This window comes from Strongylocentrotus purpuratus, unplaced genomic scaffold (genome assembly GCF_000002235.5).
Source record: "Strongylocentrotus purpuratus isolate Spur 01 unplaced genomic scaffold, Spur_5.0 spur5_scaffold_8, whole genome shotgun sequence".
Taxonomy (NCBI): domain Eukaryota; kingdom Metazoa; phylum Echinodermata; class Echinoidea; order Camarodonta; family Strongylocentrotidae; genus Strongylocentrotus; species Strongylocentrotus purpuratus.
The window spans coordinates 8,663,473-8,691,116 of NW_022145614.1; the positions used below are offsets into that span (position 1 = coordinate 8,663,473).

The 27,644-nt window shown below is 36.9% G+C and overlaps 2 protein-coding genes and 1 long non-coding RNA gene across 5 annotated transcripts in view; 2 read left to right on the top strand and 1 right to left on the bottom strand.

The window, feature by feature from the left end:
* The window catches only part of LOC574701 (ATP-dependent DNA helicase Q4), a 28,326-nt gene extending 15,707 nt beyond the window's left edge, over positions 1-12,619 (top strand). Inside the window, exons 14-20 of the mRNA XM_030975597.1 lie at positions 5,629-5,891; positions 6,721-6,846; positions 7,760-7,871; positions 8,689-9,000; positions 9,391-9,568; positions 10,478-10,619; positions 11,696-12,619. Coding sequence (XP_030831457.1) covers positions 5,629-5,891; positions 6,721-6,846; positions 7,760-7,871; positions 8,689-9,000; positions 9,391-9,568; positions 10,478-10,619; positions 11,696-11,929 — 1,367 coding nt within the window. The 3' untranslated portion in view covers positions 11,930-12,619. The remainder of the gene's footprint in view (positions 1-5,628; positions 5,892-6,720; positions 6,847-7,759; positions 7,872-8,688; positions 9,001-9,390; positions 9,569-10,477; positions 10,620-11,695) is intronic.
* LOC115920205 lies at positions 873-2,051 on the bottom strand. Its single transcript, XR_004062250.1, has 2 exons — positions 1,785-2,051; positions 873-1,306 (listed from the first exon to the last, which is right to left on the bottom strand). It is a non-coding gene; the product is annotated as an uncharacterized LOC115920205 (long non-coding RNA).
* A 6,512-nt stretch (positions 12,620-19,131) lies between the features above and the next one.
* Positions 19,132-27,644, top strand: part of LOC574894 (hepatocyte nuclear factor 4-gamma) — a 32,430-nt gene continuing 23,917 nt past the window's right edge. For 2 of the 3 annotated variants that reach the window (XM_003729073.3, XM_775296.5), the window contains exon 1: positions 19,133-19,609. In XM_003729073.3, coding sequence (XP_003729121.2) covers positions 19,579-19,609 — 31 coding nt within the window. In that variant the 5' untranslated portion in view covers positions 19,133-19,578. Of the gene's footprint in view, positions 19,610-27,644 lie in introns of all 3 variants that reach the window. The other variant, XM_011678614.2, reaches the window with a different exon arrangement.

The following is a 27,644-nucleotide window of genomic DNA, read 5'->3' on the forward strand; positions in this document are numbered from 1 at the left end:
TAAAGAAAATAGTGACTTCGTAAAAGGCCCATCATTATTTCAAAAAGACCCATTCAAACAAAAGAGGGTGCTCTCTAAAAAGCATTGGTTTCAACCATTTTTCATACAAAATTATGCATTTGATGTCTGTCATTAAAATTGTAGACATTTTCAAGTCTTACACTCAGTTTCTCATTATCTCACAAAATAAAGCCTAATTTGCCTATTTGCATACATACAGAGTGTCTCTGGCTGAATTTTCTTCTTTTGATCCAAGGAACATGTAAATTCCAATATCTTGATAAAAACACCATTGTAATAGATTTTCCATTTCCATTAAAGGGATCCGGTAACTTTGTTTTAGATTCTGAAACAAAATCCTGGAGTTAGCTCATGCTGCAATGATAATTATAAACCTTTAGGTAAGTCAGGAACCCCATGAAGCCGATCGCCTGTCTGATTATTAAGATATTTATGATTTGAAAATAACACTACAGTCTGTTGGGGAAAACAGGTATGGTAAAACCGGTCACTGATTTTTAAAAACTTTTTTGAGGCACTTCTTGATCATTTTGAAGCGCGATTTTTTTTTAGGGCTTCAATATTACACAATATCACAGACACTGATAACACGTAGGGCCGTGCATCTCAGATTTAACATTGTTAAACGATGCCTTTGATACATTTGAATAAATTATGCAAATTAGGCCTAATTTGCATATAAACAGAGCTTAACAAAACAAATCTTTTGATCCAAAAAATATGTTCTCTTTTAAATGTGTCAATAAAGAACCCATTGTAATGGAATATCCTATTACAAAGAATAAATTTGCATAAATTATGGAAGTTAGACCTAATTTGCATAGATACAGAGTTTGGATGAATTTTTTTTCTTTTGATCCAAGGAATATGTGTCCTTAGTAATCATCGTACCTCAAAATGCAACAAGCCTACTACAATTCACACATTTTGGCTCATAGCACATATATCTGGCCACTTTATGTGGGTTTGAGGAAAGGGAGTCACATATGAAATTCACTATACATTTGTTTAGCAATTTCTACTTTGTCCTTTATAAGAGGGTGTGTAAAAAATTCATCCTTTTCATGCACGTACTGTACACGAAGGGTGCAAATGATAAACTGATCCTCCACGTCCTGAACATCTGTCTTGGAAAGCCTGATCCGCCCTTTCAGAAATCGGAAAGAGGCAATACCATTTACATTGTCCAGGTGCGAAACTTGTCCAATGGGGGAAATCTGCTGCCTGAATAAAACACAGCCACCCAGTCTCCTTGGACAACAGTTTTTCCATTCCTCAGGTGAAGCTGCAATGGAAAAAAACTTATTGGTTAGTAATTTTATATAAACTAGTTCAAACATGTCAAGAATGATATGCAAAATGAGATTATTCTACAAACCAAGACAATAACAATTTTTTTTCCCCCTTTCTTTCTGATGCAAGCAGAATTGGTGCTGGGCGCATCATCATACTTTTTGTGGAACTGATTCATGAATAATTCCTATTTGGCCTAATAGTCTTCAACTTCAAACTTTTTGTACCTTTTTAGTTTCGATCATGTTATCTACATACAAGGTTATTTGCAAAATTACAATCATAACAATGGAGCACATACATCTTTAAATCATTTATAACACTTATGACACACATATAATAGGCTATTGTACATTATAGATGTTAAACACAAATATTCATGCTGAAATATGGCATGCATTAATAATAATCTATATACTTTAATTGCATTGAGTGAGCAAATATCAATACCTTAGAAGAAGTATTCTCACCTTATTTATGCAGTTATCAAGGCCCAGGAAAAAAATGATGAACGAATGGTGATTATCCAGAATGATGTATCCTTTTTAAATTGTAGTCCAAGTTTAGGTGCACACCAATTCCTTTATATTGTTATGTAATGGTAGTACAAGTCTACACTCCTTGGTAATAATATGTAATATCACTCAGTATATGCCCCTATATACAGATAAGACCCACCCTGCGAAATACCAGACCTCCTTCCAAGACATTTGTTTATATAATCACTTATTCTAGCCAAATAAACCCCAAATTGTATACACTCGATAAGAGCCCCCAAACCTCCAAAACAAAAGACTTCCTGTCTTTCTCCCAATAACCAAAACCCCCTTTCCCAGAACAGATTACATGTGTTAGCTAAATGACTGTGAGAGGGAACTTGTCTTTGTCCCTTTGACACAATGTAACCTACCCTCATATCCATTTTGTATCCTTCTGTATAAATTATGAGAGGTTCTGGCTTTGTAGAGAGGAGTTCAGTTTTGATCACCATTGGATCAAGGCCCTCTTTCTAGCTGGCTCTCTCTTCATCTTGTGTTTTACATATGTGGAAGTTCGTATGATGTGACCGATTCGAGTCTCCAAAGTTTGGAGATAATAAATACTCTTAATAAAGTCTATCCTTGCTTCTTCATATTCAAGGTTCAAGGTTCAAGGTTCATTTTATTTTGAGGCCTCGAGCTTAAATTTTAATTAGGATTTCGTGACTATACTTGATATTTCTGATTTGCTTGCTTCTGCATAAATCATGTATTTTATTTATAAAAAAAGTCTCAATTAATGGAAATGCACATTCACAGTCTGCAGGTTCTTATTTCAAATTGATACATTTTTTTTTATTTAGATTTAGAAAAGCTGTAATTCTATTCTTTGGAAGAGCATATAATTTCATTCATGAATTGATTTCAAATGGTAGGTGGAAATAAGAGTGAGCTCAAAACTAACATTTCCTAAATTCCTTGACCTCTATTTATCAAACCATAGACTTACAACATATGTTTTAAGTCTATGAACAAACAAACCTACAAAGTTCCCTCCTCAAAACATGGATTTATTATTGTATAACTCCAAACCCTTGACAATAAACATAACAAAGTTTATCTGTCATGACAAAAACTCGTCGTTTAAAATTCAAACCCCGATTTGACATTTCTACTTGTACTAGAGCTGAGATTGTGATAAGCCCTAAGTAAACACTATAGCGCTGTAATCCACCCCCACCGAGACCTTGATGAGGTGATAGCGAGAGAGAGATAAGCATGATACAAGGGGAAAGGAAGGGAGAAGGGAGAAAGACACATGCAGGGGTTCGCTGCCAGAGTTAAAATTGTTGTTATATTGCCAATTATGGGTCATTTTGCTTCGTTCGAACTTTCATTTTGGTCTTCATCTAAATTATTAGTGACTTCAGGACATGAAAATATCTTAAAACAAGTAAAATACTTATTTCCTACTTCTCATTTCCTTTCAGGCAGACCCCAGTAAGAGTTTGTTTACACTAGTATTACGTAAGATGATGAAGAGTCCAGCTGCAATGCAATATCTTAATCTCTCACTCAATTGTTTAAGGAGAGAATTGAAAGTGGGGTAGTGAGACCCCATCAGATTCCCATTGATGCCTGTGTAATAGTAGTAGCTCTCTCAAAGTTTTAACGAGAGAAACAAAACTGGGGTAGATTACATTGACTGCTGTGCTATAGTGGTGGGGTTCGTAATGTCATAATGCCCCTGCCACAGGATTTACATACATCCACTCACTCGCAGGGAGGTGGATAGTGGAAGTATTTTCCGTAGAGCATGTAGTAAGCAGTAAGTCTACATTATAGGCCTACTGACAGGAGTCATTCACTGCATTAAAAAACTATACAAACTAATCTCTGTGAATATCAATCAATCATATCATGATTGAAAATAATCATTATATTGTCAGATATAACAAGTCTAAGACTCTAACATGGCTACAGCAGCAGGGATTAATCATATTCATGATCTGTCTATCGATGACATGGATTTTCATTCAGGCAGTATTTATGAGTCTGACTCAGACTCAGAGTTACTACAAGATATATTGCAACTAAGTCTGCATGATGTAGACCTAGCAGAAGCACCAGTATGTATTGCTGCAAGTACTCCCAAGAAAAAGCAAAAATTTGCTCCCTCGACTTCACTCAGTCAGGACGATTTGTCTATTGATGGTATGGATATATCACAATTGAGTCTTGATGATGTATCTTCTGAAAATCATCAAGTTGGCGCTAGAAAACAACATGGCGATCTCTTCACTCATCATGTGGATGAATATTCATTCAATGAATCAGACACTGCTGATCACCAAGAATTTGTGCAACCACCATTGTGTAACATCAGAAACACCCTTCTTGTGATTACAAAAAATTATTTGATTTGAAAGGCCTGATTTGTGATTTGACTTGTGTTAAGACTTATAATAACTTATTTCAAAACAATTTATTCACTCTAGATACCCTTAAATATGGATTATCATCATTTAATTGGGTTTATTTGCTTTGGACATTGCAACTGTTTACGGAAAATTGGTTTTAACCATAAAATAGTATTGTAATAATGTATTGCAAATTTTTTGTTTTGGTGGGTAGCTGCCATGTGATGTTAACAAAATGTTAGGATAGATATGTCCTGCAGTTCATATATTTTCTGCTACTTTAAATTCAAAGTTGTTTCGGAAGTTACAAAATTGTTTACAGAAAATTTGAGACAACTTTTTCAAATTTTGGTACAGCTTGGCAAGAGTAGAGTGTGGCGATCGACGAACCTTGGTAAGAATAAAGTGTGGCGATCGACAAACCTTGGATAGATCAAGGTGTGGCAATCGACGAACCTTGGTCAAAGTAAAGTGCGGCGATCGACGAACCTTGGTAAGAATAAAGTGTGGCGATCGACAAACCTTGGACATATCAAGGTGTGGCAATCGACGAACCTTGGACAGAGTAAAGTGTGGCGATCGACAAACCTTGGACAGATCAAGGTGTGGCAATCGACGAACCTTGGACAGAGTAAAGTGTGGCGATCGACAAACCTTGGACAGATCAAGGTTACGTGGCAATCGACGAACCTTGGTAAGAGTAAAGTGTGGCGATCGACGAACCTTGGTAAGAGTAGAGTGTGGCTATCGAAAAACCTTGGTCAGAATAAAGTGTGGCGATCGACAAACCTTGGACAGATCAAGGTGTGGCAATCGACGAACCTTGGTCAAAGTAAAGTGCGGCGATCGACAAACCTTGGAAAGAGTTAAGTGTGGCGATCGACAAACCTTGGATAGATCAAGGTGTGGCAATCGACGAACTTTGGTCAAAGTAAAGTGCGGCGATCGACAAACCTGGGAAAGAGTTAAGTGTGCATGGCGATCGACAAACCTTGGATAGATCAAGGTGTGGCAATCGACGAACCTTGGTCAAAGTAAAGTGCAGCGATCGACGAACGTTGGTAAGAATAAAGTGTGGCAATCGACAAACCTTGTACAGATCAAGGTGTGGCAATCGACGAACCTTTGCTGGATACTTGCAAGAACATTGTTCTATAACGACAAAGGTAAGGACCATTATTTTCTGTTACCCAAGAAATTTGGTTCTATTTGAGTGAAAAATTAATATTTTAGACCATCTAGAATTGCATGAAACGGTCCATTTTTTTAGACTTTTTTGGAAAGCCTACTTTTTTTTTGGAATGGGTTAAAGGAAATCCATGTTAGAATAGACCTAGATCTGATGTCCTGAATAAATAAAAAATAAGTTGCTGGGACAATGCCTTCTACTTATTATTTTGATTTTTGTCATTCAGTAAAACTTGAAGCTAATAGCTGTGAGGCCTACCACGCTGGCAAATCTCCTGCAGAGCGCAGGAGAGTTCAGAACCAATTCATGTCGGGTAACCTGCGCGTTGTCGTTGCCACGGTAGCGTTTGGTATGGGGCTTGACAAGGCCGACGTGAGATCCGTCATCCATTTCAATCTACCAAGGACCTTTGAGAGCTTCGTACAGGAGATCGGGCGAGCAGGGAGAGATGGGTTGCCGGCGCATTGTCATATCTTCCTTGATAAGACGGTGAGTAAAGTTTATAGGCAGAAATCATGAAGGAAATTCTTTCATGAGGTTTGTTTTGTCTTCACTGATTGAACTCAAAACTTTCCCAGGTTATGACATAGAGACCGTAAAGAGATGTGTGTGATATAAGGATAAATGTACTATTATGTGTTCTAAAAGAATCTTCCTTATTAAATAAATGTAAATGTATTTTGTTGAACTTCTAATGCAATTTGACATCTTATTGGGTAAAGAAAACTCTGCTGATTAAACCATTGGAAAAGTTTTTGCTAAATTGATGATGCAACAAATGCCAACTTTTTTCTTGTTCCCTTTGTGTTGATCAGTCACTAATGTAGAGTTCCCACATCATAATCAATGTCAATTTCAATCATGCTGTCTAATATTAATAATAATAATAATCTGGATTTACATAGCATTTAATATGAAACACGGTCGCTAAGTGGTTTTTAGATATTATTACCCTGGTCATCAGATTCATTCATGCACAATTTGCACCATCTCTACTCCCTGGGCAGTATTCCCACCGAATGTTCACCGTGAGGGCATATGGTAATTACTAACACAAAGGCTTTTGTCATCCTTCCAGGTCCCATTTCTCTCCTGGGTATGGAGTGGTAAATGTAGATCAATGCCTTGCCAAAAGACATTATGATAAGTGCTGTGCCGGGATCAAACCCACGACCTTTGCATTTCAAGTGAAGTACTTAAACCACGTGACCAAGACACCTCTACTGTCCTAAGGCAGACCATTCATAAGTCCCTGTGAAGACACTGTTATTTCCAGATGTTGCTTAGGATTTGTAGTTTGTTTTTGTTTCTCCTGCAGGGAAGTGATGTTTGGGAGCTGAAGAGACACACCTTTGGGAACTCGGTGGACCGGTTCACCGTCAAGAAGCTAGTCAAGAGGATCTTCAGACCTTGCAAATGCAACCAGATCCACAAACTAAAAGAGGTATGTCTGCATTATGGAAATAGTGAGGTCTAAACTGTAATGATTCATTGTTGGTTAGTGATAATAAATGATGATGGCTTTCATATTCTGGGATTACCAGTAGTGATGGCTTTAATGAATAACTACTACATTTGTTTTAATGAGTTCTGAGTGCAGTGTTGATACTTAGGTTCATAGTGGTACTAAAGAATATAGTCCGTCAGCTGAGAGTCTTAAGGGTATTTGAATTAATTCAAAATTCTGTGAAGAATGATATAATATGAGCCCATCTGGCTTACATCAGACAAATTTAGTGTGTAAGGGGTTTATATCATCTGGAATATATCAAGAAACCTACTCTTTGCATAAAAACGACCAGTGGGCCTCTATGTCAAAACTGAAGATCACAACTTTTGCCTCATTCATGCCTACTGGTATGCTAACTTATCTAGCTTATCAAAGAGCGTTGCTCTTATCAACATATTAATATCCATGATGATCAGTTACAAATGTGTTATTTTATATGACTATTATGCAATGTATCTCTCATTTCATTTTTTTTTTAAATTTCAGCACAACAATTATTATGCATTTATTATATATAGGATACATAATTGTTTATTTAACAAATTATTGTATTTAACGTATAATGAATTATTGTATATTTGAATTAAAATAAATAATTATAATGGACATTTATATAGCGCAGTCTATCTAGACAATTCTATTCCGAGACGCACAAACTAATTATTAACCTGGCTTTAGCCTAGCTGCCATTACAGCGCTCTAGCATTTCAAGAAACTAATTTCTGCCAGGTACTCATTTACCTCATCTGGGTCGAGTGTGGCAAATGTAGATTAATGCCTTGCCAAAGGACATAAGTAGCTGACTGTCTTTCCCCTTGACTCCACAATGTTTTTGTTTTTATTGCAGGCCAATGCAGGAGAGAATGATGAACACAAGCCATCTCACAGTATTTGTCCAGGTCATGCATGTTCTTTTCCTGTTGAGACTACAGTACAGGATCTGGATATCAAAGAAGAAGGTACTGATTTCTTTTCGCATCGTTCTTTCTTGTCACTCTCCTCTTCCTCTTCATTTGGAGACACTGGAAAGAAAAATAATAATAATAATATTCTGCTTTTATATAGCGCTTAATACATCTGTGATGTCTCTAAGCACTTTACAGATATACTATTACCCCGGTCACTAGATTCAATACTTGCCCGCACACATTGTGTGCACAATCTCCACTCTCTGCGGAGCATTCCAGCCAGGCGTTACTTGACGCTCAAAAACTGTTTGACCAACATCCTACTGGTTACCCATTTAAAACCGGGATGGAGAGAAACAGGACTTGAAGTTGTTAGCTACTGTGTAAAAAGTCATGTGTATAATTTAGAGTGAGAGTGTAAAGGTAAATCTTGATTAATCACCTTCTTTGTGTACTATCCTTCCCATGGTTTTTCTCCAGGTTTTTATAACTCTCTTCAGATGAATTAGTAGAGATTGTCCATGATTGTCTTAATTGTTGTCACTGTCTCTCCCTAGCTCTGTCTGTCTATCCAATTCTCTTTTCATTTTATACAGGACTGAGGAAAAGTGTTAGCTTTGTATAGGAATGAGAAGAAGTGTTTTATTTTCGGTATTTCATCTAATCTATTCTATTCTGAATGTTATCAAAACACCCTTTTCCTAAGGGTAGATATCTTTTGATTTTATATTGGAATGAGGGAAAGTGTTAGTTTTGGTATTTTATCTATTCTATTCCGTTCTTAAATCTATTGAAACACCCTTTGCCTAAAGGTATATAGACATTATACAGTTTCTGACGTTTCCAATTTTTATTCCCCAAACCCTAGGTATTGCAACCCTGATGTGCTACCTTGAGCTGCACCCAGACCGCTGGCTGGTCACACACCCACACACCTACACCAAATGCGAGCTCAACTTTTACGGAGGCCCGCGAGAGCTGCGAGAGTGCGCTATCAAGAGTCCTGCCATAGCCGCAGCCCTCGCCAGGGAACGGATCAACGGAAAGAAAGGTTCCAAGGATACAGGCAGGACGACGCTGGAGTTTGATGTCGTGGAGCTGGCGAGCGCCATGGGATGGGAACTTACGCCGGTGAAGAGAGAGCTTAGAAGGCTCCAGTGGAAGCATGACAAAATAAAAGGTATGGGATTGTATGTATTTGCCGTGAACTTTCCCTTAATCTTGATGAATATCCACAATACGTCTCCAGAACAATGCTCTTACTTATGTTGAGGGCCCTCTAAAATTGTTGCATGAATCACTAAAAGCATAGGTATAAACTTCAAATGTGATCTGCTTTTTATGATTGCTCTTCGCTTTTTATTTTGTTCCATTAAATCATACTTTTTTACCAAATAGTCTCACTTGTACATGTCCTTTAACTGCTCTTTATCAAGATTACAGTGGAAGAAAACAAAACTCACCAAGATAATAACATTATGTTCAGATTCTCTGTGTGAGGTTTAAGTAGATCCAAGGAAACTCCAGGATGGCAGTCAATATTCCATCCCCTCTTGCTTTTCTGATACAGGTTGGGTGAGGACTGGTGTGATGGTGGAGTTTTCTGAACTGGCCTTCTCTTTCCATTGCCGTGGCAACCTGAGTGATGAGGAGCTGGATGGTGTAGTAGACTTTCTGCATGGGAGGGTGATGAACCTAGAGCAGAGAGAGCTGGGACAACTCGATGCTATCTACTCCACCCTAGAAAGGTAACATTAAAGCCCATCTGCACTAGTTTGGCCAGGGGGATTAGACCTCCCTGCAAGGTCACTGACAGGTGGTAATCTCATCAAATCAGCTCTCAATTAAAAGAGGATCATGGGGGACCAACAGGCACCGATTAGGCATTGTTTACTGTATAGAGGGCGCAAGTAGCTATAAGCAGTGCAGTGGGGCTTTTAGTTTTAGTGGTAAACTTGTCAGAGTTATAATTTCTTTGATTATCTGGATCTGGAAGTGGGTGGCAAAAGAGGGAAAGGAAGACTGAAGATTCCATGGAAAGATATGGTGAAGAAAGAAAGCAGTAAGGTTGGTCTAAATGAAGAAAGGATGCTTGAGACATAAAGAAGTGGAGAGAGCTAGTGTCATCATGCCGCAACAGTTGGTAACCCTTCGTAAGAGGGAAAATGCTGACTTTCATAAATTATGATGATAATGATGATCTAAGGGCTTAACTTGAACTTCACAGTAACTTTCACCTCATTGTAGCCAGTATCAAAATGCTAAATACACAGTTTACAAGACAGTGCTTCTTGAAAGTTACAGCGTAGATATTGCACAAGTAAGTAGATTTCTGTCTGTTGGAACTGATTTACATTTATTATAGTATTATTAGCTGATATAGACAAAACCATAATATATTATTAATGAATTTCACATCAACTTTCAGACTAACTCCAGGGCAAAACTTGTAATCGAAACGACTCCTCTTGCACCTTTACCCTCTCAAGTTATAACATATCCCTGAATGACTACTGGTTTAAATACCATCCAAAGAACCTTCTCCTCACTCAGATTCTCAAAAATGTTGGTTTCCTTCAACATCTGAGAGGTCACATCTGTTAGCTGTTTGTTGGATTCCTAGAAGGTAATGAGTAACAATTTCCATTTCTTTACAGCGTCTCCAAGAAGTCCTGGATGGATTGTTGCGACGAGGTAGACATAGAGCGTAGTGATCACCTCCGAGGGGAGCTCATCAAGTACTTCACAGAGGAGCTGGACCTATCAAAGATGAAGCGCAGACAAGATGACGCCTCCAAGGTAAGTTTTGAAACAGTTACTTGTACCTCACTTATCAGCTCTCTAAGTATTCTTGTGTATTTATGCTAACAGATAGGGTGGGAGCCTCCAGTACAAGATTGCGTACAAGGATTCTTTGTGGTTTTGACCCCTAAGTTATAAGTAATTATGCTTTATGGATGTACTTGAATCTTTAAAAATCTATTCACATGTAACACCAGCGGACGTGGAGAACCTCATGACAGAATGGAAATTCTTTTAGGTAATCCTCGGGTGTCCGCTGGTGGCATTTTCACTGTCTTTTTAACTCTTTCATGTCATATGCTTTGTGTTGTCATTTAAATACATAAGCCTGGAAATTAAAGAAAGAAAAAAAAATAATAACATACCAAAAGTCACAATATTCATGAAGAACATCAAGATGATATGTTTAAATTACACTAGACTTTAGAAATAACTATTTTGAATCTGTGCTTTACAAATGCTAGCTCTCTATCCATTGTTTCATATTTTGTATCAGACACAGTGAACCATTCATAAAAGTGATCACTTACACCGATAATGATATAGGAGTGATATACATTATTTGTTAACAAAATAGTTAAGAATGGATACATGACCATGTTGAGATAATTGTAAAATGTAGGCCTGTTTCCCAAACATAATCTCTCCAATTCAGTAAAATTTCATGATTGATAATATTATGATCCCATTTTGCCCCAAAGTCCTACATAGTAGATAACAAATTATTGGATTGACCCCCTTCACTTCCCCCCTCCCACCCCCCTCCCCCCCCCCCCAAAAAAAATCTCAGATTTTCCTAAAAGTAGCTTAATTTCTGTTCGTTCACTATACACAGAATGCTGCTTCTGAAGAGGAGCGTTTCCCCATGACCCCCCCCCCCCCCCAAAAAAAAAAAAAAATAAATAAATAAATAAATAAATAAATAAATAAAAATTTAAAAAATAAATGAATAAAATAAAATAAAATAAAATAAAATAAAAAATAAATAAATAAATTTTTAAAAAAATAAATAAAAGAAATAAAATCTTGGACTTTCATAAAACTAGCTTAATTTCTGTTTGTTCTCTACACAGAATGCTGCCTCTGAGGAGGGGCGTATCCGCATGACCATACGCCAGTTCATGAGCGTCAACCATGATCGGACATTCACTGGCCGTGCCGTTGCCCGCATCTTGCAGGGGATAGCGAGCCCGTGCTACCCGGCCATGGTCTGGGGACGGGATCGACGATTCTGGAGGAACCATGTCGAGGCAGATTTCAGGACTATTATTAAGATTGCCAATGAAGAGGTCATGAGGATGAGATGATGAAAGAAAGAAAGGAATTTGTCACCTGTTTTTGAAATCATGAAAGTGGAGATTTAATGGCAGTATTAAGCATGTGCATATAGCACCAATCATGTAGCATCTCTATTTCCACTAGAATGAAAGCTTACTGTATATGCCTTATTTTTCCTTCATGAAAGGAGTTTGCCAAATGACTGATGTACTTTTTCGAAGTGAAATCTTTACCCGTTGACTACTAAATTCTCCCATTTCCTTGGGGCTTACAACAGGAACCAAATGTTTTTGATACCTAAATGGTTCTTCATTTTCAATTTTGTACCAGGAGACAGCAAATTTGATTAAAGAATTCAAATTATTTCTTTGTGATGTGACAAGCAAAATTATTGTTGATTTTGACCTACAAGTAATGTGTATCAAACTTGTATGATCCACATGCAAGCAATAGAGCCCATTCACTCCTTCCCATGTAGCCATCACACTGTTTTGCAATTGAAGTCCTATGTAAACATTGTGATAAATTTGCATGAAGTACCATTTGGTCTTACTGCCATGCACGGGCCCATGTCTATATTAGTTTTGTATAGAAGAGCTCCCTCTTGTGTTTGCCAGTAATGGTTCCTCATTCTTAATTTATCGGTGAACCACAACTTTGAATCGTCAGATTCATACACAGATGATAACATTAGAGTAATTTATGATAAAGTCAGTTTTGCTTGAGGAATGTGATATATGCAAAATTTATTTTATTTCCAGTATCCCTCTGAATATCATGTTTTAAAGGTACTATGTCCCATTTGCAGGCCTAAAAAATGAAAAGGCTAAATTCCAACGGCATTTGAAAGATAATACTAATTCAGAACTTCCCTAAAAAAAGGGGGGTTTGAAAATGTCTTTAAGTGGGGAAATGACGACTATTAGTTGTTGAATCGACTTAAGAGCTATAGAGCCAGTAAGTAATAGTCTGATTTTCAGACAATTGTACTGAATGGTTGTAGTTTTATGCTGCGCAAAGATTCAATCAGTTTAATTTTGGCCATTACAAGAAGTGGGTTATTGATGTAGACAAATGCTCATGTACCCTTTACAGCTCATTTTATGTATGTTATTACCAAAGAAGAAAAAAGCCAGTCAATCGCTCAATAGTGTCTGACAACGAAGTCTAGCAAGTAAACGGGTTTCATTGCATAATTTGAATATTAGGACACTGCTAACGTTTAAATTTCACAGATAGGACATACATGACATATTCATAATTCCTGCAAAGTTCTACAGAATTTGATGTTGGCTGCAAAAGGGACATAGTATCTTTAAAGCAGTGTTTGATACCAATTATAATAGTGTAGTTCTGCTGTAGCACATTGTACCTTTTTAAAAAGGTCTTGATACTCTGCAAAAGGCGACACAAGCAGGAACATCTGCAAGAAGACATTGGTGTGTAGTAATATTATATCATTCAATGTGACAGATATGTTTTTGGCACAGTTTTTAATTGTGTGATTGTTTCTACATCGCATGTACATGCTTAGATGGGCTTTCATTTCATAGTTCTTGGTCAGCATGCTAAATGCCCTGTTTTACATGAAGCAATAACTTTAGGAGTGTCAAAGCAGAATTCATTTTTATCTACCAAATACAATATCCTGAAGAATAATCCCAAGCTAGAGTGAAATCATTGTTGAGAAAAAAACAAAATCTTAAAATGCATCGTATGAAAAGTATGTTTCTGCATGTAGCGGGCATACTCAACAAGTCTCCATATCAATGCTAATGTGTATTCTGTGGCCCATATCAGTGGATATTTAGCTTATTTGTCTAAGTACTTATCACATTTGTGTAATCTAAACGATGTTTGCATTGGCAAATATTCTGTGCCAAACATTAAAGTGAAAGAATAAGTTTGCCAATAATCAGTATGAGGTAATCAAGTCTTTTGCATTTTAAAGTCAACATTAACAAAGTTTGTATTGCATTTGTTTTAATTTTTTGATTCATCAAGTTTTGTTGTTGGTGTCAAATTGATTCAGCTATGATTTATTGTGACATTTGAAATATTGTTTGGCCCAAACAAACAAACAAGTTAAAGCTGAGCATGATTCTTTATCATGGCTTCATAAATGTCACATGCTATATGTCATGAACACTGTCTCTCTCAACTACATGTATAGAGTGGTCTCTTCTCTGATGGTTGCATCGAGTCTTACAGCAACCAGTGCAGCCTGGAGCTCCAATCTCGGCAACGTCAACCTTTTTAGCGGCACTACTCTCACTCAAATCTCACATTATAGCTGCCATCCTCTAGTTCCCAGCGAATGTAGACACACGCTCCAAATGCCTCTTCAGATCCGTCACAAAAGACACATAATGTCAGTCGACCCAATGCATTGGGTGGTGTTAAGCATCTCTGTAAGGATACTTCATCCAAGCTCTCCATCTCTCTGAAGAGTTTTACCCATTCCGCCTTTTCTAGTAGAGCCACCTTACGAAGAGAGGGTTTCGTACGAAATTGAAAAAAACCTTGGACAAGACCATTGACCAGTCTGCGTACTTACGAACAGTCTACGAACGGTCTAAAAAAGCTTGTTTCGTACAGCCTTCTTAAGAAGATCTTACAAAATGGTCTAAAAGTCGTTCTTACGGTGTTCGTAGCAGTTCGTAATGGTATTTGTGACCGAAGCTTTCAAGGTTTTCCTCTTTGTACTTTCAATATGATGGCAGAGACTTTCAAAAAAATCAGCTCACGTGCAAATTCAATACACAGAAATCATGTTGTTTTTCTCTCAACCATCGTACTTAAACTTTTCCTGGCTTAGTTGAGCCCATTCCTTGCACAGGACAAAAGAAGTACTTAAGGTTTTCCTTCAAGTGCCATTTATTAATTAAACTACAGTTCAAGTGCACTTTCAATCATTATTGTATCATATCTACAGAAATCATGTTCGCATCACATAACACGCCATTGTAACGTTTGCACATTTAAAAAGGTGATTGCCAAGGTTAATGAAATTGCCTTGGGTTGTACTTAAGTTTTCCATTGAGTACCATTTGTTAATCTCCCTACATTATTCAAAAAGCTGTTCTATGTTATAAAGAAAGCATTCATTTTTATCTTTGTTGAATGCAAAAGACTTTTATTAAGTACTGTATGAAATAGCTCCAAGAAGGTGTTTTTTTAACAATTAACAGTCAGTTGAACTGCCATGCTATGATATCTGTGTGGGTATCGAGGGTAGCATAAGTGCATAACCTAATTCTTTTTCTTTTAATATACCACTTCAGTAGTAATTTTCCAGCTGCTACAAAGTTTGAGCAGAAAATATCAAGATTGAAATTCTATGAATTTAAACTTAGAGCTCATAATCAATTTTTAAGCAAATAGAGTATTCACGTTTCTGTGCTATTGCCCTGATAGAGAAGTATGATTGCGTGCAGTAGGTATTTGCACAGAGCCGATTTTTAATCTCTTCGAGTGATAAAAGATGTGATAATGCTTCGGTTGAAGGTAATAAAACATTTGAATTCTTATTTATCAGCTTTGCAGTGTCACTGTATCGTATCTTATCGCTTTAACCGATAAGATCATGTCATGACCTAAAACAATCCTATAAATATACTTCATCTTTTACAGTGTATTTGTATGCTGTTATTCTGTCTTGTTTCTATTTTATGATTTAAAAAAAAAATGTGTACACGATATAATGAGAGCATGAAGAGTCAAGGTAATAGCATTAATCGGTTTTATGGTTTAGTTAAAGGGGACCTTTCACCAAGATAATATTTGCTCTGTGTTTTGGGGGTTTCTTTCCAGTTATTACATTCAAAATTATCAGCTTCAGATGTTACTTCTCTTGAGATATTGTAAACAGAGGGGTATCCAGATCTTGGATTCTGGAGGGGAAAAAACATCTTTTGAGTTGAGTGGTTAAACCATGTTACCCAGGAGTGAAGTGCGGACCTGGTAGGACGAAAGCCTTTGTGTTAGTAATTTCCATATGCCCTCGTGGTGACCATATGGTAGAAATACTCCCTAGGGAGTGGAGATGGTGCACATTGTGCATGAATGAATCCGATGACTGGGTAATAATATCTGTAGAAACGCTTAGAGACAGCTCCCTAAATCCAAATATGAATATAAATAATTATCATTATTATTCATTTACAGCATATATGATATTCACCCTGTTCTCACACTGCACCCATGTATATGGAGGTGATGTGGAATAAATATCATGCAAATCCACTGTGAAGAAAACTGTCTTTAAGCTTTTAGTTGATTGTGTATTATATATGAACAAAAATATGTATTATTGGGTTTGGAATCGTCAGAAATATTTGTATAACAAATTGAATAAATCTTGGAGAATGTCATAAAATTTTAAAAGCACTGAACTCAGACTTGAGAATATGGGACTACGGTAGGCAAATATGTGACACTGGTCTTTGGTCCTGAGTTCAAAATTATTTCTAGTCGCAATTAATCAGAATATTTGATGGCAATTCAAGGGCAAATCCATTCTGTTTCATGAAATATTTCTGCTGCAATATTCTCTCAAATCTCACAAATTTTGTTCACCTTTGCAAGAACTGAGTCGACCTGCTCTTTAATTAAGAGAATACTCTACCATACTAAGCTGCTTTGAGAGAATACCAAGCTGAGCTCCTGTGGGCAATAAATCAACATCCCTATCATAACTCTGTTTACTTTGTAAGAGGCTGGATACCTAAATGAAGACATTGTGTTTGCAGTGTAGATATTATTTAGTTAATCATTGATTATTTCCATACAGAGAGCGGGGCTTCAATTCTCTTCCGCTCAGAGATGGTTAATATTCAAGAAATTAAGATTTGTCTGCCTAGCTATTGAAGAATTTGCTTGAAAGCCTGAATTGACAACATGTTTTTGCCATATCAGTATTCACCAGATGCAAAAAAAGAGAAGTTTATAGAAAATATAAGAATGTAAAGGTATTAAATAGCACAGGCCATGGCCATGCAGTTTAAAGTGTGTTCAACTTAGTACAAATCCACAACAATACAAAAGTAGAGCCTTCAAACTGTATGAAAAACCACACTATATGGCTAAAAATACTGCATGGAAAGATTGTAATGGTAATAGCAAATTATGTTTTAAAGTCTGGAAATCCAGATACAGTATCTGTTTTAACTTTGTTTAACCTTATGACGTTATCATGAACTATTGTACACCTTAAACTGAAACACAACTAAGAAAATGTCTTATATGCATCGTGGAATAAATTTCATATATTTATACTGCTCATCTAACATTATTAATAACTATTTGTGACTTTTATATGATATACATGTTGATGATTTGGTTTGTGATATTGATCTGTTGTGTTGCAGTTTGTATATGTTTGTATCAAATATATGTTTTTATCATCAAAAATCAATATTATGCCACTGCCCAGGCTAGATTGTAAATACATGTAATATAGCAACTTTGTTATTTGTAAATTATGGAAATGATGATTATTGTACGGTATTAAATTTTCTATTCATGATGAAAATATATGTGGCTGTAAATAAATGTGTCTGAATAATGTCTAAATTTTACACGATATCTATTCTGTCAGTTGTTTAAGGGTTGCTAATACTGTTAGATACCCATTTTACATATCAAATTAGCATTACAATCTCCCCCCCCCCCCCCAAAAAAAAAAAAGTATTTGAATAATGATAATAATAATAATAATATTCTGTGTTTATATAGCACCCAATACATCGATAGAACGATGTGTCTAAGCGCTTTACAGATATATTATTACCCGGTCATCGGATCAGGCTTACCCGCACACAATGCATGCACATTCTCCACTCCCTGGGGAGCATGATATAAAATATTTCAAAGGCAGGAAGTTGGACTTAACAGATTCTCACTATCATTTATTTTCATTTATTTTCCAATTTCCAGTTAAAATACGTGCAAATACAAAATATTGTACATTTTAAAATATAAAGGAATGCACACATAACAAGAAAAACAAATAAGTGACAAATGGGGGGGGGGGGGTAAGATGATAAACCAGTATGCATATGCAGAGGGGGGGGGGGGCAAGGCAAAGTTGCTCGCCAGGGTTAATCTCCAAAGTAATCATATCACATTGTAAACAGTAAAACAAAAGGGGAGGGGCGGTCATTGGAATACATGTATGTTTCACCATTACTGAGCTATAAAGAGAATCGCATATTTAAAAATAAGTGTTTTTTTATATTTTGTTTTAAAGCTTTAAAGTGATACAAATTTGTAATTTCATTGGTTAATCCATCCACTCCGTACCTCACACATTTTTGTCAGAATCTAAGAAATTCTTTTATTTTGCATGCAAATAGATCAGTCTTTTATTAGGTGATGAGAAATTAAATATGTATATATTTATCCTGTACTTATCTCACAAAATTATGCACTTGATAATCCTGAAACTTGTCAGAAAAAAATGTTTGATACTCATTTGGTTTAGGGGGGAAATGTGATTGAAATAGCTCTTCCACGGGGTAAAGTTGTTCAAAGATATGAACACGCATTTAAAAGGTTAACAACCCGAGCACTACCTTGAAACATTTTAATAAAGTAAACAGTTCAATTATAGGGCCTATGTTTAATGTCTCTGGGAGAGTTCATGATATGATTAACAATGGATAAGAGAAGATATGTGTTGTATTTTGGCTAAATTTTAGTGCGTAGGGTTTGATTTACATCTAACAGTTCAAATAAAATGAAATAAAATGAATTAATGCTATCACTGTTTATCTTTATTACTTGTTTCTTATGCTACAGTACTGGCATCTCTGTTCTGAAACCCCAACACAATTTTTTTAGCATCACCCTTATAACCATGGATTCAGTTAATCATAGTATTCCCAAATTATGAAATTTCTATTGATTGACTCAATTTCTGAGATATTTTCACAAACTTTAACTTCATCTTTCTGTGTTTTAACGTCAATGGCAAAAGAAAGAAGAAACCCTAGTTGCAGATATTCAAGTTACGGGCATTACGATTGCGTACGGAGTGAGAGTTGAGAACAATGGCTTTACAACATCGAAAGTTGATTGGCCGAAACTTTCCCCCTCATAAGATCAAAACTTTCCTCGAATCAACGCCTTTTCGACTGGTATCATAGGGGGCGCGCAACAAGTGGTGGTGGTAGTGTGTGGGGAATACCAGGCTATATGCGGAAGTGGAGTACAAATTTGCCCATGCGTTCCGCGCGGATTATGTTGACTGGCCTCGTACACTTTGCATACATAGGCTACGTAGATTATCGTATTTTGAGTTGAACCGCCTGACTCCGATTCTCTTGATAGCGTTTATATTTACTTTTCTGATGGGCTTATGATAACGGTTAGCTGCATGACTGTATACCAAGTAAGCCGACATCAACCTGTTGCAAAGATGAGCGTGTGTGAGCGGTTTTGGTAGCTGATCGAACGAGCGAAAGAGCTCTATAGTCGAGAGTCCAGTCTGCTGTAGACATCCGTACGAAGTCCAGTTCCATCCACGTTATTCGGTAGTAGCAGACAGCAGCCAAAGAGGCGAGCGAAGTCCACTCTAAAGTCCAAAGATTCCAGTCATCTTTGACCTCATCGTTTCGTCTGTCAGGACGAGAGGGGCTTCCAGATTCATACCGAAGTTCATAGAGAAGTCGTCGACATGAGTATGAATAAGAGTGAACCCGTTGAAGGTATTAAAATGATATAAGTTTATGGTCATAATTTGTCAATTTTTCACGTATTGAGAATTCTCATATTTTGCAAGCGCAAGGGGCTTCCCGCGGTGAAATCGTGGGGGCGGTTCCGCTTAGTCTAATCCGTGTTCAATTTGTTACTCTAGTACTGTCAGTTAATTGTGGTTGTACTAATTGGTTCATGGCATGTACTGGTTCAGTATTATACCTCTGTATACTTTATTTGCCATTTGGTTCACACAACAATTTTATGCCCCTGTTAACAAGTTATCCCATTGAATCCCTTCATCACCAATCACCATACTGTAACAGTAGAAATATTAATAGTAGGTACATTAACTTTTCGCGGATTTCACGCTTAGATCGGCAAGAGCGAATTTTAGAACTCATGAAAATATATATGCATGATTTCATATGCATGTTTTGAACGAGCTGAATTGCGTGCAATACTAGTACCTGTTTGCTCCAATGCACTTTTTGTGCACGGATAGGAATGAAAACAATGGAGTAAAGTGTGCCACACGAATTTAAGAACCCGCGAATATGTAACGGTGTTTACAGTAAATCATCTGCCATTTTAGATTTAGTAGTCGATGCTAGAATGCTGTATCAATATGTCCTAATAGCTGTCTTTGTTATGACGAGATGAGTGATTGAATATCTTCATTCTTAGATGTAGCAATAGTATAGCTTTAAGTTCAAGTAAAATTATCGATGCATTGAAACAATCCACCATTTCTCAAATTACATGTACCTCACATGAATAGGACTATGTTTGTGCCTCGACATTGTGGAGTGTATTCTGTTTTGGAGTCGGAAGGGCGTTACCTTATATCACTTGCACAGAGTTAATGCCCTTCTGGCTCCAAACAGGTGAATTATGAAGCATTCTGCAGCCTCTTGAGTTTTGGCTATGTATAATGGAGCCTTGTCCACTATATCAACATGGGTATCAGGTGCAGAATGCAGACTATTGTAACTTGGAAAGATACAGTAGGCTTGATCCATTATCATGATTGTTGTTTAGAGATAGACTTTTAGCTTTAAACGTTAGGAGAGGAGGAATTCTTGAATTCTCTTGCTTGTATTTTATTGTTTATCGTTATTTTTCTTAATTACGAATTACTCTTGGAATACATGGCAGTTGTTAACACTTTGGTTGCTTTCCTAGCCTTTCTCGTTTGCCATAGTGCAATTTTACACAAAACGATGGGAATTAATTGATGGAAGGATTGCTTTGTGCAACAATGGTTTTGGTAAAATTAGCCATGTTCGGTCTTGATTAGTTCCATGACAACCCCCCTAACACCTATATAGATTAATCTTGCGCTGGATGCAGTAAAGTAATCTTGGAACTTATCACATGATAAATTCAACATGGCACCGGGAAAATATTTTTGTGGCGTATAAAGAGTTAAGTTATTATGGTTATAGTTGTTGGGTATAACAACATTGTCCTTTTAACTATCATCATCACCACCACAACTGCCCATCCCATTGTAACATCACCACCATATGTCATAATCACCACCTTCATCATTGTTCTCCCCGGTATGACCATTATCATTAGGCCTAAAATAAAAACTTGTTGCATTGCCCTTTAGGTGCCAAAACATGGGTCGGCCGGTCGGAATTTTTTTTTTTTTTTAACTTTTTTTTTTCGCCCTCTTTGGGCCGATATTTTTCAGTTTTTAATGTTTTTTTGGTTTTTTTCCCGCCCTCTTTTGGATAATATTTCTCAATTTTAATGCTTTAATACATGTGTTTCAGAGTCATCATTCCATTCATATCTTTTTCACCTCATAATAATCCATGATTTGCAATGTTGTGTTGAGACAACACTCTGTGCTTTCCTGCTGACGAAGTTGGGTTTCAACTACCTGTAAAACTTGCTAGCAATGTGAAGATTGTTTGGAATAATTTGATTTTATGCATTTATATCCTAAGTCAAACAAAATACATATTTTTTTATTCATTAATACAAAAAATTCTAAAAAAACGGTTAAAAAAAAACCTTTTTAAAATGCCGACCGTAGATTTTCAGATTGTTGGGTTTGTCGCAAAGGGCAATCCAACAAGTTTTTATTTTAGGCCTTATTGGAATCACTTTTATCATCGTCATGATCTCTATTGCATGTTACCACCCCACCGAATCTTCTTCACTACAATGATCATCATAGTTATTGTGATAATCATGTCCACAATTATCATCTTCTCTCTAACACTTCTACCACCATTATTAGTTATTACTAGTGCTGTAACATCACGGATATCTCCAATTCCGTTTAACCGCCTGTCAAAACCGGACGGTTTTCGGTTAAACGATTTATTAAAAAAAATTTTTTTTTTTTTTTTTGGCCGTGTGAAAAAGCAGGAAGGTGATTTAACTGAAGGCGCCGATTTGTGCTTGTGAACTAGTCACAAATAATAGTAACAATGTCGTTTTAGAATAATGTGTAAGATCATTAAAGTAAATTAAAAACAGTAGAGGACCTAGGATAGAACCTTGTGTTACACCATGTGTTAAACTGGGATGAATATATATTGAGATCTTATCTATTACAAAGATTACTTTCAAACCAAGATGACAGACAAATTGGAGTGTTGTTCTAGTTTCCAAGTGGTAAGTCATCACACCGATTACTGAGATGGGAGACATTGCCAGGCATAGTGCCAGGTGGAGGGGCATAAATCGAAACTTAAAAAAAAAAAAAAAAAAAAAAAAAAAAAAACGGGAAAACGAAACCGTCCAATTGAAAACGGAATCCGCCATGGGCGGTCGGATACCGGACGGTTAAACGTTTGACTACAGCACTAGTTATTACCACTATGACACCAGCCCCACCATCATTTCCATCCCTACCACCATCACCATCTTCATGATCATCATGGGTCTCATCAGCGGGCCGCATCGTTCACCACCACTCTCATGTTCTCATCGCCACTCTAACACTTCCACTATTCACTATTTCATGACCTCTAACATCACACTAAGAACTACCGTAAATCTCTGTGTATAAGCGCACTTTTTTGCCGCCGAAAAAAATTGAAAGTCGGGGGTGCGTCTTATACACAGGTACAGAAAAAAAGTTTTTTTTTTAATTTTTTTTTTTAGTTTCGATTTATGCTCAGTAAACAGTGTGTTGACTCGCCACTCGAAAACTACAACAACACTCAAATTTGTCTGTCATCTTGGTTTGAAAGTAATCTTTCTAATAGATCTCAATATGTAGTTTATAATAATAATTCCTCAATTTTTTTTCTATAACAAATGGTGTACCACAAGGTTCTATCCTAGGTACTCCATTGTCAGAAATTTAGAGGATGCTATTCATATCATGCATGACTATTGATGTTTGGCATAGAACACAGTGCTTCTGCTAGGTGATGTGATGAGGCTGGTGTGGGACACTTGGTATCATGAAGCCTTAGACTGTTGTTACTTTTATTTATGACAAGTTCACAACTTCAACTGCACCTCGATGTAAAATGAAGGTCCTTCCCCGCGTGGGTTTTCGGCAACAAAACAACAACAACAACAAAACAATTTTTTTTCTTTTTTTTTTCTCCTCCCTAAAATAGGGATGCGCCTTATACACAGGTGCGCCTTATACACGGAGATTTTCGGTACGTCATATATACTTGTATTACCATCATTATGATTATTACCATGATTCTCACTCCAAGCATCATCATCATCTCTTCTTCCGTCGTTACCATCACCATCATGCTGTGAGGGGAAGTGGGGATACCAGACCCACATTCTGTCCACCAGTTTGTTGAACCCCCACCCCTACCCCTCACCACCACTGACCCTCTCGTAGGCACCAACAATGCCACATAGAACGCAGTCAAAGTTATAAAACTTCCAGACCATAATATAGCCAGAAAGATACAATGCAGGTACTTCAAATACAATAATCAGATTTATGCCAGTTTACTTTCTTAATGTCGGGCTTCGTTACTTTCTCTCATGCTTCTATCAATGTGGTTTATAGTTGTTGTGGGTTCTTATGTATTAATCATACCCATCATGTAGAATACGGTTTTCTAGTTCCTAATGTGGTTAATTGTAACCAGGAAATATAACCAGGTCAGGATATTTTGCAAGCACCAAATGCACAGCATTATTGCTCATGGTTTGTCTCTATAGGAAAGATGTAATATAGAAATTATCGTATTAAGATATTTACCTTTTGAGTAATGTAAATGTAGTCTGGTTTTAGGTTCAAAATATCATATTCAAGGAGAAACGCCTAATCGTGACTGATCATGTGATGTTATTACATGTTAAGCCACTGACCTCAATCAAGTATGTTACTTAAAAAGACCAGATACTTATGCAAACTTATCGTCTGCTCGTGTTTGGCACAAGAAACTCTCTGAAGTTGACCATACTGGTATCATATGGTTTGAACCTTTGCAAATCTCGACCTTACTGCTTCCTTGAAATTTGTAAATTTCCTAGCTTTACAATAGTTTGCAGTTGACGTCAAGATTTCTGCTGAGTTATGAATGGCACGACTCTTGCAGTTCTTTATAGCATAGAGAAGACCATATTTGCGGAGATGCCAATCTCTACCAAGTACAAATTACAAGTCTTGGTAATGTAGTGCAGCAAATGTAACTTTATATTCGAGGGGGGGGGGGCATGCCCAATTATTCTCTACCGTATATACATATATCCACTAGCGACTATACAGACCTTCATGTACCTTTCTGTTCATGAAATAGGTCTATGTGTATAATGGAAAGTGAGTTTCACTTTACATTTGTTTATGTAGGATAAAACTGGCACTGTTGTAAAGAAGCAATTATCCATCTGAAATTAGTGTCGCTTTGGATCTAGAGGCAGGAACTGTTTTTGAATTACAACTTCCACCTGGCCTTGTGTTAACTTTACAATAACAAAATAGAATTTCCCATCCACCACATGGACAATGTTTTAATGAGATATTGTCCAGAAAGGAGAAAAAGAAAGAAAAAAATACCTCATAAATTTGTGAAATGGTTCTTTTGTAACTGACATTTATATCATTTTCAAACTCCATTAAAAGTGACATTGATGAGTATCTGGAAATTAAAGGGATTGTTTATAGGCAGCTGTGTGTGTGCTGCATAGACGTAATGGAAGTTGTATTGGTATTTTTTTTTTTTTGGGGGGGGGGGTCTTCATGGGAGGGGGGCATATGCTGGATATGCCCCTGATAGGGGTCATGTTCCTGACATGGTATAGTGGTTCATTCACTTGACTGTCAATGGAAAGGTGGAGAGTTTAAATCTCAGCTCGGCACTAACATCTTTTGATTGGAAAGACATGTATTATATTGACTGGCCTTGAGGGAGATCATATTGACTGACTAAAAAACGAGATCAATATGATTTCAGTAAAGGCAATATATCGTTGTATCTACCATAAGATAAGCCAGTTAATATTATAATTATTATCCATTTATAAATCAGGAAAGGATATCGTATGGTTACTATACACTGCTACCGCGCCACATGATAGTCTGCTCAAACTTTGCAGCGATTCAGCTCCCTGGAAGGTCCCAAATGTTGAATGGGGCCAATATGCATCAGGCTTCATATTGACCACAATTTGTATACACAAAGTCAATGGCAAAGCCCGGAAGAATGAAAATATCAGGAAATATTGCCTGCTTGAAACTAATTGCACGGTAAAAATACCTCATATTTGTTATGAATAATAATCTTTATATACCGCATGTCTAGATTCTAGGCTTCTGATTGGTGAAATTTGCAGGCATGAAATTAACTATGGACTGCTGGGCGGTATAGTAAAAAAAAATATTGACCAGGCTTAGAATTATGTCTTTGTACACGGTGCGTAGCTATGGCAATTTAGATATGTTGGGGCGCGGCCAGCACCATATCATACATGAACACCGAACAAAATTTCGAAAGAGCAATCGATGAGAATTATGTTATGGTGCCGTATTTCATCTGTCTTTTAAATTCATTTCTGAGCTCAAGAACGATGCGGTATATAAAACAAATGTTGACTGCTTCTTTTTCGCGTCACAGTAAAAAAAACCATGGCCCTCGGTGATCTCACAACTGCGCTATGCCCCTCGACTGTCGTCTCTGGGAAAAGCACATTGTGAGCTCACCTCGGGCCATAGTTTTCACGGTGCTCCTCAAAGCAGTCAACATTTGTATAATATTTAATGTTAATGGGTACCTCATATACTTCAGCACTTGTCTAGTACTGGGGTAATAATATTGAATTGCAAGCAGTATTACTGTGCGATAGACATGAGTGCTTTAAAAGGAGCGGGTAGTAGTATCATTATTATTACGAGCAAGATAGTATGGTAATTTTCCTGGCATTTGTACTTGAGCTTCACTGAAGGAAGTAATAGATTTTTGTGGTAGCAGTATCTTCTTCTTTTTTTTTTTCATTGTCAATATTATTCTTGGCTCAATTCATCTTTTAGAGCCTGTTTCCGGCAACGTACATTTCCAGTATGATAGCTTTATGAAGGTACTTTGCATCTATGAGCATACATTAGGCTGAGGGCCGTGCCTATGCACCCCCTCAACTTTTAGAAAAGTGTCCCCATCAGAGTAAAAACAAGGTTATTTGGACAAAACAAAAAATAAGTCAAGTGGATAGAAATGAATTTCAAAGTGTGACCTTGGAGAAGGTCACATCTTCTTGCGGGCAGCTAAAACAAATGGTGTAAACATGTGTGACCATGGGTGTTGTAGAAATCTAGAACTAGAACTTACATCCAGAATGTTGCCCTCTTATGATCTCTATAGGACTGTTTTCATCAGCTCGAGATTGCAAAACAGCCCGTTATTTCTGATTTTGGAAATAATCCTGAAGTTACAAATCGCGTCTTCATTAGCTCGAGACTTGACCTCGGAACTTGAAAGTCGAGCTCAAGATATTTTGCTCAGGGTTCGCGCATAAGTGTGAGTATTCGGGCTGGTGAGGACGCACCCGACAAATAACAGGATATTTTGCAAACTAGCCCATGATATCTTGGAATGATTATCTCGACCAAATATCCCGCTAATTGCAACTGCTGGCTGATGAAGGCGCAAATTAACTGGCTAATTTGCGATCAGGATAGTTAAAATAGCGGGTTATTTGGCAATCTCGAGCTGATGAGGACATACCTTATGACATGAACCTGGCTTCACATCTACAAAGGGAAGATGGTGTTTACTCAAAACACTTCCTCTCTTTTAGTTTCAAGGTTACAATGGTCAAATCAAAGTCAGGTAAGGACCATGAACTGCCCAATTAAAATACCTGAAGCAGAGAATGACTATAACAGTGAAATAGGTTAGAAAAGCAACATTTTATCACCTTACAAGTTGTAACAACTTAAGTTTCCTTCTTTTATAGGGGATCAGGATCATCCCTCATTTACTCTACTAGAATTCGTTGTATAAATATATACTTCTCGTTATATTAGCTATACAATTTGCAATTACCTTTTTATCTCGTCTGAATGGTGTATTGAGATACACCGTATAACAAAACGTATCTTTGAGTATCGTTCAAACAAAAAGTTGATAAAGAATCAGGGTCCGCTGAAGTCTGATCATCGTATTGTGTGCAAATCGTATAACTGGGCAGGGCTTGTCGTGAGTGAGCACTGATGATGAGCTTGTTCTCATGTCAACTGATCTCTTCAAAATTAGTTTCTTTATACAATATTGTTTTCAACATGTCTGTATGCTCTTTGCTATACGATAATTGTTTGTACAACATTTTTATAATAATAATAATAATAATAATACATACGATTTATAGTTTTAATACAAGGTTTGTCTAAATTTCCTTTAGTCAGAAGAGCCTATATATTATCGGCATTTGCCTTTGGTGCCATCAGTAGGTCCTCCATTTATAACAAATATTGTTTGCATAGATCTGAAAGGAGAAACTACTGTCCAATTGTACTGCATGATGCAATGAATGACTGGAAACGTAATATATAGTTAAGAAACTTTAAAAAAGCCAAATTCTCCTTCACCTTGCAATAATTAAATC